Raw genomic sequence first — 14,508 nt, forward strand, 5'->3', positions numbered from 1 at the left:
AGATGTTCGAAAACCGAGGTACGACTGTATATTAAATATGTGAGGAATGATGATGAAAGGGCAGCAGTATTTCAGAGGTCAGTTAAAGTCATAGCATTAATTTCTTTCATTATCAGACAGGGAGAAGGCACATCAATAAACTAGATATTTGTCCCAGGAAGTTCAAAAGAGAAAAATGAGATAAGGAAATGAGGAAGAAGAAAATGTTTAAAAAAGTATAAATTAATAAATTAGAAAACTGAGAAATGCCATCAATGTATGAGCTAGTTTTAAAAACTGCTTATCTAATAATCAAATAATAAGAGTAGATACTTGTTTTGCACTTGTAGCATTTTACATCTATTAACTAATCTAATCCTTATAACAATCCTGTGCAGTATTTGTACTACCCTCAAGTTCAATGAGGAAACTGAGGCACAGAGAGGTGAAGTAACTTACATAAGATCATAAATCTAGCAAGTGGCAGAGCTGGGATGTGATTCCAGATAGTCAGGCTCCAAAGGCTGTGCTTAATTCCCACACTACATGCACAGTTATTAAGGAAAATGGTTACAAACTCATAGAAAAAATAAAGAGCAATTCAATTTTTCTAGGTGAAAATGCGTATGTATTATGCTAAAAACATGGATAATTTTAAAATGTTCTTTATAAGCAGTTCATAGTGAAAGCCACCTAGAATTATCAGAGGATGCTCAAAAGAAGAAGTATTTCTGTGTTTCATCCAGGTCAGTGCCAATCCACTGCCTGAAGGGTGTTGTATTAAGTTGGGAGGAGGAGAGATGATGCACTGGCGGCAGTCGCGTGTGGTCTTGTGGTTTACAGATAGACACCTGGTGTTTGCAGCGCTCGACAGCACTCCTTTCCATTTTGGGAAATGATCCCTTCCTGTCTTCCAAGAAATGCTTTTGTCCACTTCAACCAGGTGGCGATGGCCCAGGGCTCAGATGCCACTGACTGGTGCTCTGCCAGCCCTGACCTTATCTGACCTGTGTGATCCCAGGGGCGTTATGAGAATCGTGGTCTGTGTTTACGTTGGGCTTGCTCTGGGCTAACTGCTTTGCCCACCTTGTCTCCTTCACACCTCACACCAACCCCACCGTGTAAGTACTATTAGAAATCACATTTTGCAAACGAGGGAAATCGTCTGAAAGAGCCTGGAGGAGTGCCCGCTGCCTGGGAGATTCTCAAAAAATATTCGTTCCCTTTTTCCCTTCCCACAGGGCAGAGCGGTCCAGGTCCTGAACCATTCTGTATTCCACAGCTTTGTTCTGGAAGATCTTATGGGTGGTGCCTTCTCCTAATAAATGTGCTTTTCCAGTTTTTCTACATGTGCAAGGATTGCTTGCTTTATGGTGCATATTACATTTTACTGTTTTTTATTTTGTTTTGTGTTGTGGCCAGACTCCCTCCCACTTTCTTGAAACCATTTAGTCCCGTGCCGTGGTTGTGGCCATGCACAGAGACAGCAGGTGGTGCCAGATGACAGATGGTGTGGGAGCCCGTTTCCCGGTGGGAGGGGACGCGAGCGAGCGAGCAGGCAGGCAGCTGCCAGGAGCTCTTCCCCGCTCGCTCGCGCCTCGCTCTCAGAAGCTCCCAATCCAGACACACGCAAGGCGCTGTCCTTTCAGCACCACGAGCTCGGGCTCGGGAGGGAGGACTTTCTGGCTGTCCTCCGCCTCTGCAAATTGGCTGGAATCTGCTGGGACCCCAAGAGTGCAGCACAGTAAGTACGCATTTCACATCGATTGTCTTTTTGCTATAACTACTCCCCGATAGCCTCCAGCCCTCTCCCACCCTTTTCACCCCCCACCACAGCCCTATTTTGTCTAATAACGTTCCATCAGCAGGACTGACAAGAGAAATTCAGCTGTGCTGGTCTACTGGGGTGGGGTGGGAGCGGCATTATTCGACGTCCAACAGAGCTGGAGAGGGATAAATGTGATTTGTTTATTTAGTTGGCAATTTTGCGATACAGGGGTTGTTAACTTTCCATGGAAGGAAAAAAAAATGGCCCTTCACTGTTGAGGAAATGCAGGCATTCCGTGGTGGAATAACCGGATTGAGGTTAAGCCAGTCCTTTTTTGTTCTAGGAAATTGTATCGCCTGTGCAACCTACATGTTATGTAAAAGGGTACACTACACATAGGGACATTGAATGTATTTATTGTGTTTTAGGGAGAGGGCTGCAGAAAAACCAGTATCATAAAACAGCAGCCAGGGTGGGAAGGTGAAATTTATCATACTGCAGGGTAATCCAAAATAGTAGGATTCAATTTTGTCGTAAGAATAAGCTTTTCACTGAGATTATATGCTTACATTAGCTCTAGTGTCTTGGATCTTTCTTTTTCAAGCTTGTATTTTTGTGTGTGTGAGTCTGGGATTCTCCTTGAGTTTCCCAAATTTGAGGGCTGTGGAGCCCTGTGGGCAGGTGGCATATTTTGATGATGAAAGTTTTCCTGGATCATGAGAAGCCTGTCAGGAAATGTAGGGGAAGTTCAGTGACCCTGGTCTGTACACTGAAAACCGCCCAGGTGGAGCCGTTGAGGATCGCGCTGTTTTCTCTTTCCCGGCCTCACCTCCCACTGTAACGAGGATCGCCCTGCTTGCCTTAGGTCTGGGAAGAAAAGCCTAAGGATGGTGGTGAAGCTGAGCAGTAACCCCAGCGAGAAGGGAACCAAGCCGCCTTCCGTTGAGGATGGCTTCCAGACCGTTCCTCTCATCACGCCCTTGGAGGTTAACCACTTGCAGCTGCCTGCTCCAGAAAAGGTAAAGCAGGTGCTCGTCTCATCACCCCCGTCCCCCTCCCCCCATCGCAGGAAATAAAGCAGCAAAAACGCCCGTCCCCAAACCCTTCATTTCCTCCTCAGCCTAATATGTACCCTTTCTTGTAAACTGTGGTTGTTCCTTCCAGGGACATGCCATTTCTTGTGTGGTTTCAGATTGGTGGTAAGTGTTTATTCATCTTGTTTTGGTTCACGTATACATACATGAGCACGAAAAGTAACCTTTCCTTTTTAAAGTTTGATCATAGCAGATGAACACTGATAAGCTTCTAAATGGTGACAGAGAAAATGGGCTGGATTATTCGGGGGCGGTGTTTCAGAAACCGGCTGGTGTGGATTTGAGGGCAGGGAATTGGATGCAGCCCAAGCATGTAGTTTGCACCTGCTAAAGCCTGTGCCTGTGCTGGAAGGGGCTATAAAAAGATGGATTACAAACCCCCATCCAGGCCAACACTTAATATATGCACCATGGTAAACACACTTCCTGACGGAGCATCACAAAGATCGTGAAAGTACAGGGGTGGGAACAGCTAAATTCTCTTGTGGGGGGAGGGGACTGGGAGGACAGGTGAGGTAAGCTGCAGAGGAGAACATTTGAATTTGGCTAGTAAAGGTGAGTGAAGACCTTCCAGGTAGATGCCGGGAGCAAAGGTATTTAAGGCAAAGGGCACTCGTGTGCAAAGCATGGAGAGCTTTGGGGAAATAGCAGGAGTGGAGCCGAGTGTCTGTGGTGGGAGGCGTGGCTGGAGATGAGTGACTGGCTGATGGCACATCTCCTGACGTGGGAGTAGTCCATGAAGAATGGAGGTGGGCATTTATACAAAGGTGTGTGTGTGTGTGTGTGTGTGTGTGTGTGTGTGTATGGGGGGGGGGTTATCCCATGGACACAGGGGAGAGAAACATTATTGTTTAAGATCCATCAGAGAATCCCTGGGGTTTTATAGTGTGAGCTCTTCACACTGTAAGAGATACATGTAGAGGCAAGTGAGGGAGTTCCCTGGCTGAAGAGTGAACAGTGGATCATTCCATCTGTTTGATTTTCTCATTGGCGTCTCCGGGCTTTGTGTGTCTTAACCAATTGGCTCTACCCAATGAACAGAAGAGGAGCCAAAGCTAGATAATAGGGCCCTGGCGATTGGCTGGGGGTTGAGTCATCTGTTTTGAAAGTGCAGAGGTTGTCAATATGAGAACGTGTGTGAGGGTGTCAGAAATAAAGAAGCCTTGAGCCATCCTGAGAAACAGATTCGATCTTTAAACATAAAATTTGAACAGGCAGTTAGCACTAGAGGAATGTAAAGGGACAATGTTAATTGGGTATCTGCTGCGTGGATAGCAGAAGTTCTCAGTTTTTGACTGCATGTTAGGATTACCTCGCGAGCTTTTGGAACTCCTGGAATCTAGGCCACACCCCAGAACAATTGTATCAGAATCTCCGGGGTGAGAGCCGGGCGTCAGTATTAATTAAATCTCTCCAGGTGACTCCTGTGTGCAGCCAACGTTGAGAACCACTGTGCTGGACGCGTATTACGCTGGGAGTCCGGATTTTGCACTCATTTATGTGTGAAAAGAGGGCGGAGCAGAGAAATGTAGTTAGTTATAGTTATCCGAGCTCACAGAAGTAGTGCTGGAATTTGAGCCTAGATACAACGGAAATTGGGGAGGAGAAGGGGAGATATTCTCTTGAGGTTTTGTGAAGCTTCAGGAAAAATCTTTACCGTTGTAAAGATTTTGTCCCTGCGATGTGTGCAAGGAGAGGAATTGTGGTGAGGTCACCTCCCCCTCGACCCCCTACCTGCAGCCACAGGTCATCCAGAGATACATGGCCTCTGTCGCCCCACATTCTCCCACCCTGCCCCATCCTCCTGCCTCCAGGGGCTTCCTTGTCTCCTTGAGAGGGGAAGCAGCCTCTGAGCACTCAGTCCAGATGGACCACGCAGCTGTCCCAAAGCCTAACGGAGAAAGAAGCACTGTGGACCTGCAGAGAAAGGGAAGGCAGTGCATCCTGGAAGGTGCACGTCCCGCAGGGACACGTCCCGCAGGGGCACGTCCCGCAGGGGCACGTCACGGGCTCCTCTGATGTTCATGACGAAGTCTTCCCACCTGGCGGGCCTCAGTCTCCTCCTCTGTGAGGCGGGGAGGATTCCACCCCCTTCGCAGCAGTCAGAACACAGTTAGACGTGGCCTCATGTGGAGAGTGCCTGGCATGAAACTATAAGAGAGTAGTAAGGACTGTTTTCAAGTGCTTCCTAAATGCTGGATGCTGTTTCAACTCACAGAGATGCACACACACACACACACACACACACAATTTTACCTTTTCAGTAGTTAATAGGACCCAATCAGGAAGTTGCTACTTTAATCCAGTTCTCAAAGATGATGACACTCAGTCACCAAGTGGGAAAGTCACTGCCCAAAGCACACGGTTGGCAAGCATCCTGGCAATGTCTGGAGGACCTAGAACCCAGGCAGTGCTGCTCCAGAAGCTTCCACCTCTGCAGGAACAAGGAGCCAGCTGGCCCAGGCATCTAGACTTGGGCTCACGCTTGCGCTCACTTGCCAACCCAGTGCGACTTGTGCCTTGTGTCTCCTCACTCAGGCCTCTGTCTTCTCTTCTCTGAGGGGGACATGGCATTAGCAGCCTCCTGTGCTGGTATTTGGCTTTTATAATCTTTACAAGAGCGAACAAGCTTTCCCCCTGACATGAGAACAGATGTATTAAAAGTGAATTCCACTCCAAAAGCCAAATGGGCCCTCCGCGTGCTCAATTACCAGCGTAGACGGCAGCGGCCTCCGCAGGTGGGTTTCCATGGGTTTCCGTGCCGGCTCACCACTTCCTAGCCTCGCTCCTCAAACTGCCTCTGCCTCGGCTTCCTCGTGTGGAAAGTGGAGGACAGTGTCGGGACCCGACCTAGGGAGGGCGAAGTGAGTCCTGACACGGTGGTCAGCTCTTTGATTCGGTTCCAGTCAGATGGTGCGTGTTGGAAGCTAAAATGAAGTCAGAAGGAAGTCTCTTTAACCCCAGTGTTCAACCACAGGTTTTCTTTTTGAAAATGTAAACTACAGAGTGTGCTTGGTGTGGAATCCTGACAAGCCCTGGCTGAGATGGGTGGGTAAGGGGAGCAGCGGGCAGATGTCACTGGAGCTGAGGTTCAGAAACCCTGCCTAGAGCTTGCCACACTCCCCAGGGTGCTGCGTGCTCCCTCCCCGTCACACAGGTCATCCCTTCTGCCCTCAGTGCCCGTCTCAGCCCTGTGCCTGTTCTATAAGCCAGTGCTTGTCTCCCTAAACCCAGCTCCGATGGCAGCTCTCCTGGACACCCCTGACCCCGTAATTATAGCTGTGCTTATACGTTCCCCACTGGAAGGTATTCATTCACTCACTCATTCGTCCAGCACGTCTTGTCGGGCGCCCTCCATGGGACAGGCCTGTGCTGGGCGATGCATATACAGCCACGGAAAGCCAGACATGGCCCCTGCCTTCATGGGGCTTCCAGTCCAATGGGGAAGAGGGACTTCACACAAGCCGTCGCACAGCTAGAAGCCCAGAGACATGGGTGTGAGAAGGGCTATTATGGAAAGAATACGGTGCTGTAATGTAAGAGAGGAGAAGACTTCAGGGGACCTCACTGTGATGGAGGACAGACGGTCAGGGGACGTCCTGGAGATGAGGGCCTGGCTGAGATGGGTCGGTTAGGGGAACGGGGGGCAAAGAGATGGGCACTGCGGGAGTTGAAGGGACAGTCAGGAGGCCAGGTTGGCCAGGCACACCAGGTGAGGGGGAGAGATTTGGAAGGTGAGCTGAGGTGGGTGCCAGCGTATGTGGGCCTGGTGTGTTGTTTTGGAAGGGTTTTAAAGCAGAAGAGAAACAGGATTAGATTTGTATTTTAGGAAGCTTCCTCTGGCTGCCGTGGGCCACCCTAGAGACAGGGGGCTCAGGCTTAGTCTCTAGCCTCTTCCTCTCCCCTTCCAATCAGTCCTCCTTGAAGCACCAGAGTTGTTTCCCCAAAACAGAAGGGACTGGGTTTCCTGCAGCTCCCCAGCAGCAGTGGTAGGAGAGAGTGCATGTCAGGAGACCAGCCAGAAGGCCATTGCCATGTTCGTGGAGGAGATGGTGGGGGTGAGCCCTAGGGCGGTGGCATTGGAAAGGGGGAGGTGTGTGGATTTGTGTAGACTGGGTGCTGGGTTGGCACTAGGCGGTTCGCTCGCCAGGCCTGAGTGCCCTGACTCTGCTTCACCTGGAGCCGTAGTCCTGCATGGCGTGGGCAGTGGGACGTGCTGGCGGAGTGAGGCCCCCGTCCCTTGTCTCGTGAAAGCGGGACTTAATCTGGCCACTTGACAGGCGCGGGGATAGACTTGAATCTGAGCAGTTGCGTGGCCTTCTCCAGGCCATGGGGGCAAGCTCCTGAGAAGCTGAAACATCAGTCTGCAGACACCAAATTTCGGGACAGGCCTTTGGGGCCTCGCTGCCTTTGGTTTATCTAAGAGACCCCCACAAACCCTCTGTGAGGTCACTATCGTTATCCCCATTTCACAGATGTAGAAACAGGCTCAGAGAGAAACGCTGCCCTAGGACGCACCAAAAGAAAACGGTGCAGCCGAGGCAGGTATGCTGGGAGCCACCAGCAGCAGCGAGTGGATGACAGGTGTGCAGAAAGCAAGCCACAGACGGGCACGGCCCTGCCTCAGAGAAGCCCCAGATGAATCGTGCATTTGGCAAGCCAGCTGCCAGGCTCGGGGCAAACGTGCCTTTCCTTTCTACTGATTACTCTTTACACATCCTGGCTCACCTGCGTAGGGGAGGAAAGGAATGCAGACGTTTAGAGGTCAGTTATTGATGCAGGGCACACGTCCTATTTTGTGTGGTAGACCACGTGTGCTTTGAAGTCCTAGAGACTTGGGTTCCAGTCCCAGCTAAGCTCTTCACTTACTGTGTGTCTTTAGGCTGGTCACTTAGCATCACTTTGGGTTTTTTCCCAGCTCTAAAGTGAGCAGAATATCTACCTAACAGGGGTACTGTGAGGGAAAAACATAAAAATTGTCTAAAGGCACTCATTGATATAGTTTCTTTCCTTCCCTGGACATCAAGAAAATATCTCCTAAGTTGACAGTTTGGGAGGCCAGTTGTAAAAGTGAAAGGTGCTGAGAAGGATGGGGCTTCAAGCGCGGGGACCTAGAGGCTGGTCGGGGTGGCCCGGGAGGGGTGCTGGGCAAAGGAGTTGCCGCTCTTATACGTAACTGAGTCCTGTGTCCCTTCTCGGCCCTTCCCATGGCTTCACGGGAGGATTTCTTTTTCTCCCTGGGACACAGGCTGAGAGGACATCAGCCTTTCCCCAGGGAGCAACAGAAATACCCCTCTCTGCAGGTTCCAGGCTCATAGACCCCCCCCCCCCCATGTTCTGCTTTTCAGAGACCCTCAAGAGATGGATTATAAATCACCCTGAACTGGGGAAAAGGCTCTGACTAGGCGATTCCAGTAAATAGATATAAAATGACCATTAAGCATATGGAAAATTTGTTATAATTTAAAAACATAATTTAAAAATATAGCTTTCTACCTATCAAATTGGCAAAACAAAAAAAACCCCAAACCCCCAAACCAATTGATAACGCCTCGTGTTGCTAGCACTAGCAGGTAGCAGCTCTCCTCAGTGACCTCTTCTTGGTTATATAATTGGGTGCCATGTTTTCCAGAGGATGTTTTTCCATTGTTTATAAAATTTAAACTATACCATTTACCAGTATGCTTTCTACTGGTAGGAAGTTATCCTATGGGCACAGTTTCTCAAGTATGCAAAGGCCTATATGTAAAAAAAGAAACTGGGAACAACTCGAATGTTCCATGAGAAGGATGGCTAAATACACTGGTTCGTGGGTACCGCGTCCTAAGTGACTGTTAGAATGAAGCAGACTTGCTTGTGCTAATGCCGTCCCGTTAAAACTAAAGAGCGTGGCGTGGACTGATCCCGCTTGTGGAAACGTGTGTATGTTTTATGCTTATAATTCGTAAAACAATTTCAGAAAGACACATGAGAAAGCATTAAACACCTAAGGTGTAGGGATGGGGGTGGGTGGGGCCCTTTGAAGAATTTTATTCTATAATTTTTAATGTGTTTTTTTTACCATGAGCATGTGTCAAATTTTCTATTTAAAAAATGTCCCGCCAGTTTCATAGATGGTGAGATAGTCTCAGAGAGCTTAGTGACTTGCTCACGTTCACACACGACAGGCCTCTGTGGGGTGAGCCGGTGTCCCTGCAGAGGTAGGCGAACGGCAGTGCCGTCTGAGTTCAAACCTCGACTCCCCCACCTACTGGCTACGTGACCCGAGGGAAGTTTATTAACCACTCTGACCTCCCAGTGTTAAAATGGGGACAATAGTATCGTCCTCTGAGACTTGTTCAAAGGATGAAAAGAAAAGACACATGTCGAATGTTTATCACAGGGTCTGGCAGAGGGGAAATGCTTGACGCGAGGTCGTTACGATTATTGCTGCTGCTGCTGCTGCTGCTGTAGTTCTCATCCTCATCAGCTCAGTGCCAGGACCTTTGTTCCTGGAGAGCACAGCGCTGGCCCCAGGCCACATGGAGAGTTGAGCCGGGAAGCGGCCGGGCCTCCTGACCATAGACGGTGGAGTCCATCACTGTGGACTTCCGCTGCGGTGGTTCCAGCCCAGGGAGTGAGCTTTTACCCAGAGCAGAAGGAGCTGGAAGGCCCTATGGACACCTGCTCATCTTGCCCCATAGTTGGAGAGTCATAGACTCAGGGACTCAGTCGTCCATTTGAGGCCATTTGAGGCCATACTGGCCAACCTTCCATTCTGCCTCTGGAGAAGCAAAGGCCGGGCAAGGCAAAGAGACCTGATCCCACAGAAGGAGCCTGGATTGGGAGTCAGCTTCTGCCCAGTCTGGCTGTGCGGCTATAGCCAATCCCTTCTCCGCTCTGGGCTCCCATCTCCCCATCTGTGAATTGATGGGGCTGGACAACATCCCACTAACGTCCTTTTGCACTGACACTTTACCCTGTGTCCGGGGCCCAATACCAAGCTTGAAGGACCCAGGGAAAGACTCAGACCCAAAGAGACAGAGTCGGGTGTGAGGAGTGAGGGCAGCAAATGGGAGAAGGTTCCCACCGAAGCCCTCAGGCCCTGTCTGGCAACCTCGCCTTGTCCCTTTAGAGATAGGATGCGTTCCTTTGTTCCTTCATTCAGCGGTGTTTATGGAGCCCCTGCTGTGTACCAGGTGCCACTGGGTCAGAGTGTGAGTGTAGTGATTCTTGAGTGGTGACCTTCCTAGTGGGTGGCACTCGGATCTGAGCCAGCAGCCCAGGTTCTCTGCCTCTTGATGGCTGTGTGAGGTTGTGAAGTCATTTCTGTCCCTCATCTGTAGAAGGGGGGTAATCCCTCCACCTTCAGAGTGACTGACTGGGAGGATTTGCTGTGATACAGGAGTAAGGCTTTTGGCGTGGTGCCACGCACGTAGTGGTGTCTCCCCTGTTAAACAACGTGATAGATAGGAAAGAGCCTGGTAACCCTGAGTGTGAATATCAGCTCAACCACTTACCAGCCATTTGGTCGTAGGCAAGTGACCGAACCCTCTCTGGCTAAATCTCCTCCTCTGAAAAATGGGAATAATAATGATTTTAAAGCAGAGATGTGAGGGTTGGAGAGAATGTTGTGAGGCGAGTTATGGAGATGAGCTGAGTGCACATCGGTAGGGCCCCTAGCACAGAGCGTGGCACCAGTCGGTCCTCAGCCGCCAGCCATTCACTGTCCTGCTCTGAGCTTCTCTTTCAGCTGTAGGGTTGAGCCAAAGGCTGCAGCTTCCATCTATTTTTGGCCCGTGCACGTCCAGCTCATCAAAGCACAATCTTGCTCCTTGTCAGCCCTTCCGCACTTTTATTTATTGATCCTGCCAATCCTTGGGCCTCTCCATGTGGGAACCTCTTCATTCCTGATAATCCTGGGAAGCAATATTTTAAATTTTCATGATCTGTACTTGGCGCCATCTGAACCACCTTGTAGTATCTGGCCTTGCCAGCGAAGGGCTATAGATCCAGAAGAGGGGTCCTTTCAGGATGAATAATTTATCCCATTTTCACAATGCCAATTATGTTAAATGGTGTTCTTCGTATCAGTTGCCGACAGGACAATGGGGCTCATATATAAATATGAAAAGAAAACAAATTTACTTCTTTGCCCAAATCCACAATGATATTTAAAAATCTGGAAGTTCATTTTTCAAATATTTGTAAACCCCACTCTGAATAATAAAAAGAGCAGAAAGAATTTTTCCTCTGCTCTCTCCACTTCATCCCACCCCTCACCCATTTCTTTTATTCTGGAAGGCGCTCAGGGCTCTGCTGTGCTCTTTTTTTTTTTTTCCCTAACTGCTGAGCATAGAGACTTTCTTTGCAAATTTATTTGCTCTTCTCTTTCTTTGCTTATGCAAGTTGATTCCTCCAAGGTCCAATTAATAATGATTGCTTAACATTTCTTATGCTTTCCTCTTCATAGTACTGAAAAAAAGTGGCTGTTACTATGTCTCCTTTTAAGAAGGAGATGTTTCTGGCTCCACTCCCTGCCTGGGAACAGAACACCCCGCCTCCTGCCACGCCTAACAGCTGGTTGACTCCAGTAACTGTAGGACTGGATTTTCCTGCTTTCTCCATCTCCATGGTGATCTCCGCTATGGCAGATCCACTGTACCTGTACCTGGAAAGCAGTTCTCTGGTTATAACCCTTCTTCCGCTCCTCGCTGCCCTATAGTTGTTGTTCAAGATGATCGGTGTAGCATTCAGAGCCTCAGTCAGACCCTCACATCACCTGCCCTGTCCTCTGGACACTCAAAACCACTTCTGTAGTTTGCTCAGGTGCCAGCCTCCTGCTGTCTTCTGAATGTCTGCCGGTAGACGCTGCTCTCTCAGTCTTCAAAGCATTTTCCTGAGTTTGGGGAGGGCACGGATGGAAACCAGGAAGCTGGCCAGAGCAAACCTTCATGGTGAGGTGATGATGCTCTGGGCCAGGTGGCAGCCGTGTGTCTGATCAAATGGGTCAACTCGAGAGACATTGTTGAGAAAGCAGGAACTGGTGATGGAATGGATTTGGGGAATAAAGGGAAGGGAGGGACCATGGGAGATTCTTCTGTATGATTTGACATAAACGGTGGTGGATAATGTTGCTATTTTCTGAGCTGGGCATGACATGGGGAAGAAAATGCCGAGGGGCAGGTGAGTCGGGGAACCCAAGAGCTTTGCCGTGGATACGGTACGGTTAGGATGCTGACCCAAAGGCAGAGGTCCAGTGGGGTGATCTGCGTGCTGGGGGAGGTCCCAACTGGAGATGTAAATGTGACGTATGAGGATAAAGAGGGACTTGGAAGTGACAGGCGTGGGGACACGCTGTGGGAGGTGGGGGGGGGGTCTTGTAGGAGGAGGGAGGAGTGCCCGTGACCTAGCCCTGACATTGAGAGGTCAGGCGGAAGGGGGATGGGAGCCTGAGAGGACACGGAGGCGGTCTGGTCAGCCAGTAGGGAGAGAAGCAAGGAGAGACTGCCAGGGACCCAGGGAGCCCAGGGAGGAGGGCGTTTCAAGGAGGAGCGAGTGAGTAAGCCTTTCAGAGGCCACTGAGCGGTCAAAGAGGATGAGGCCAGAGGACCAACCGTCCATTTGTTCCAGGCAGGTGGGCAAGGACGTGGAGGTGGGGTTCTGACAAGCTAGCACTTTCCTGGGGTAGAAGTAAAGTACTGTGTCGGAACCTGGGCTGATTTGGAGAAAACGTGGAACAGATGCCTGCGGACCAACACAGGGTCAGGTGCCCACCTGTCCCTTGGCCTGTGTGTGAACTTGGTGGTGTGAGGAGGGAGGCTGTGAAGCCAAAGGAACAGTTTTCATTAGAAAGTCACTCGGGACGTAAACAACAGCTTAGGGGGTACAGGACATGGGTTTGAAGGGGGCTAGGACCCCCAACTCTGCCTAGACTCTGCACCCCACCCCATTACTGTAAATGGCAAATGGGATACTTTTAAAAGAAATATCTTATATGTTATAAATATCACATATATTCTTTATATATTATAAACATATAAACAAATAATATATAAATATATTTTTTGAACTTGACATAAATGAAATCATACAGTATATAAGAAAAACTTTTTGTGGCAGATTTCTTTTGTTCAATGTGAAGTCTGTGAGATTGACCCGTGTGTGTGTGTGTGTGTGTGTGTGTGTGTGTGTGTGTGTAGTGTTGCTGGGTCACATTCCATTTTTATCAATAAACCACAGTTTATCCATCTTCCTGTTAATGGATGCCTGGGTTGTTCTCATTTTGGAACTATTATGAGAAAAGTGTCTGCATACATTTTTGTATATATCTTTAGGTGGACTCGTTGCATTTTGAGGTATCTTTTTTGCTGGAGCTAAGGACATTTATTGATTTTGTTATACTTATTTAGTACTTGGCCGTCGTAATGAATTCTAATAGCTTTTCAGTTCATTTTTCTTGGAACCCATTTGTATCAGATATAAAGTGTTTACCTCAAGTAACAGAAAACCTAACCCAAATTGGATCAAGGCGCAAACAGTGCATATTTACCCCCATGACTGCGGAGTCCAGTTGGATCTGCCTTCAGGCAAGATGTGACCCAGAGGGCAGGGCGTCCTCTGGGCCCATGTCCATTTCCCGTGTCCCTCTAGGCTCTGACCTCCTTTGTGTGCTGCCTCTGTCCTCATCCTGGCTCCTCCTCATAGTGGCAATGATTACGTCAGCAATTCCAGAGCTCAACTCCTTACTACAACAGCCAGAGGGAGAGGATGCTCTTTGAGGAACACCTTTAAAGAGCAAGGAGGCTTCTTTCCCCAAGTCTCTAGTCAGCACTGCCTTGTACCTCATTGGCCCAAATTGGGTAACATGCCCACCTCTGAGCCAATCAAAATTTTGTAATCAATAGGATAGTATGCTCTGATTGGCTTAACCTAATTAGGGACCATCCCAGTCATCAAGGGAGGGAGGGATCCCACATAACCACATGGCTGCCACACAGTGGGGCAGGGGTGAGCTCCTAAAAAGAATGGGGGGGAAGGCTTTTGATTGATGATGGAGGTGGATGCTAGAGGAACAACCACACAATGTTTATTATGACAATTAGAATGATATTGCTTATAATGATTATTCATTGCCTTATTCTGACAGTCCTATATTTTTAGTTCTGTCTCCTGTCTCAGCATGTCAGCTACAGCATAGGGCCGTTTAAATTTACATGGAATGATGAAAATGGTTTTGAGTTTTATGAGCAGCTTTGGGAAAGATATTTATAGAAATAGAGGGGCAGAGGGAAGGACTAGGAAGCAAATGCTTTGCAACATTTGATGTGTGATATGTAGATGCTGAAGACCAGTGTGATGGTTAAGAATCTTGGAACAAAGAGATGAAGCCACGAGACGGCTGATGTGAACTTGGCAATGTGGGAAGCTGGGGTCGTTTTCTATTGCTGTGTAACAAATTACCAAAAATGTAGTGTCTCAGAACAACACAAATGTATTATCTGACAGTTTTTGTAGGTCAGAGGTCCAGGCACAGATGCTGGGTTCTCTGCTTGGGGTCTCACAGGCCTGAAATCGAGGTGCTGGCTGGGCTGCATTCTCCCCTGGCGGTGGGGGTCCTTTCCAAGCTTATTCAGGTTGTTGACAGAATTCAGTTACTTGGTTATTTGTGGTTGTAGAATTGAAGTC

General features: G+C 48.8%; 1 protein-coding gene across 1 annotated transcript in view; it reads left to right on the forward strand.

The window, feature by feature from the left end:
* Window positions 1-1,533: 1,533 nt before the first annotated feature.
* Window positions 1,534-14,508, forward strand: part of NSG2 (neuronal vesicle trafficking associated 2) — a 44,231-nt gene continuing 31,256 nt past the window's right edge. Inside the window, exons 1-2 of the mRNA XM_019741508.3 lie at window positions 1,534-1,723; window positions 2,613-2,766. Of these exons, the coding sequence (XP_019597067.1) occupies window positions 2,635-2,766 (132 nt within the window). The 5' untranslated portion in view covers window positions 1,534-1,723; window positions 2,613-2,634. The remainder of the gene's footprint in view (window positions 1,724-2,612; window positions 2,767-14,508) is intronic.

Source organism: Rhinolophus sinicus, chromosome 5 (assembly GCF_057876585.1).
Source record: "Rhinolophus sinicus isolate RSI-liver-muscle chromosome 5, RSI-T2T, whole genome shotgun sequence".
Taxonomy (NCBI): domain Eukaryota; kingdom Metazoa; phylum Chordata; class Mammalia; order Chiroptera; family Rhinolophidae; genus Rhinolophus; species Rhinolophus sinicus.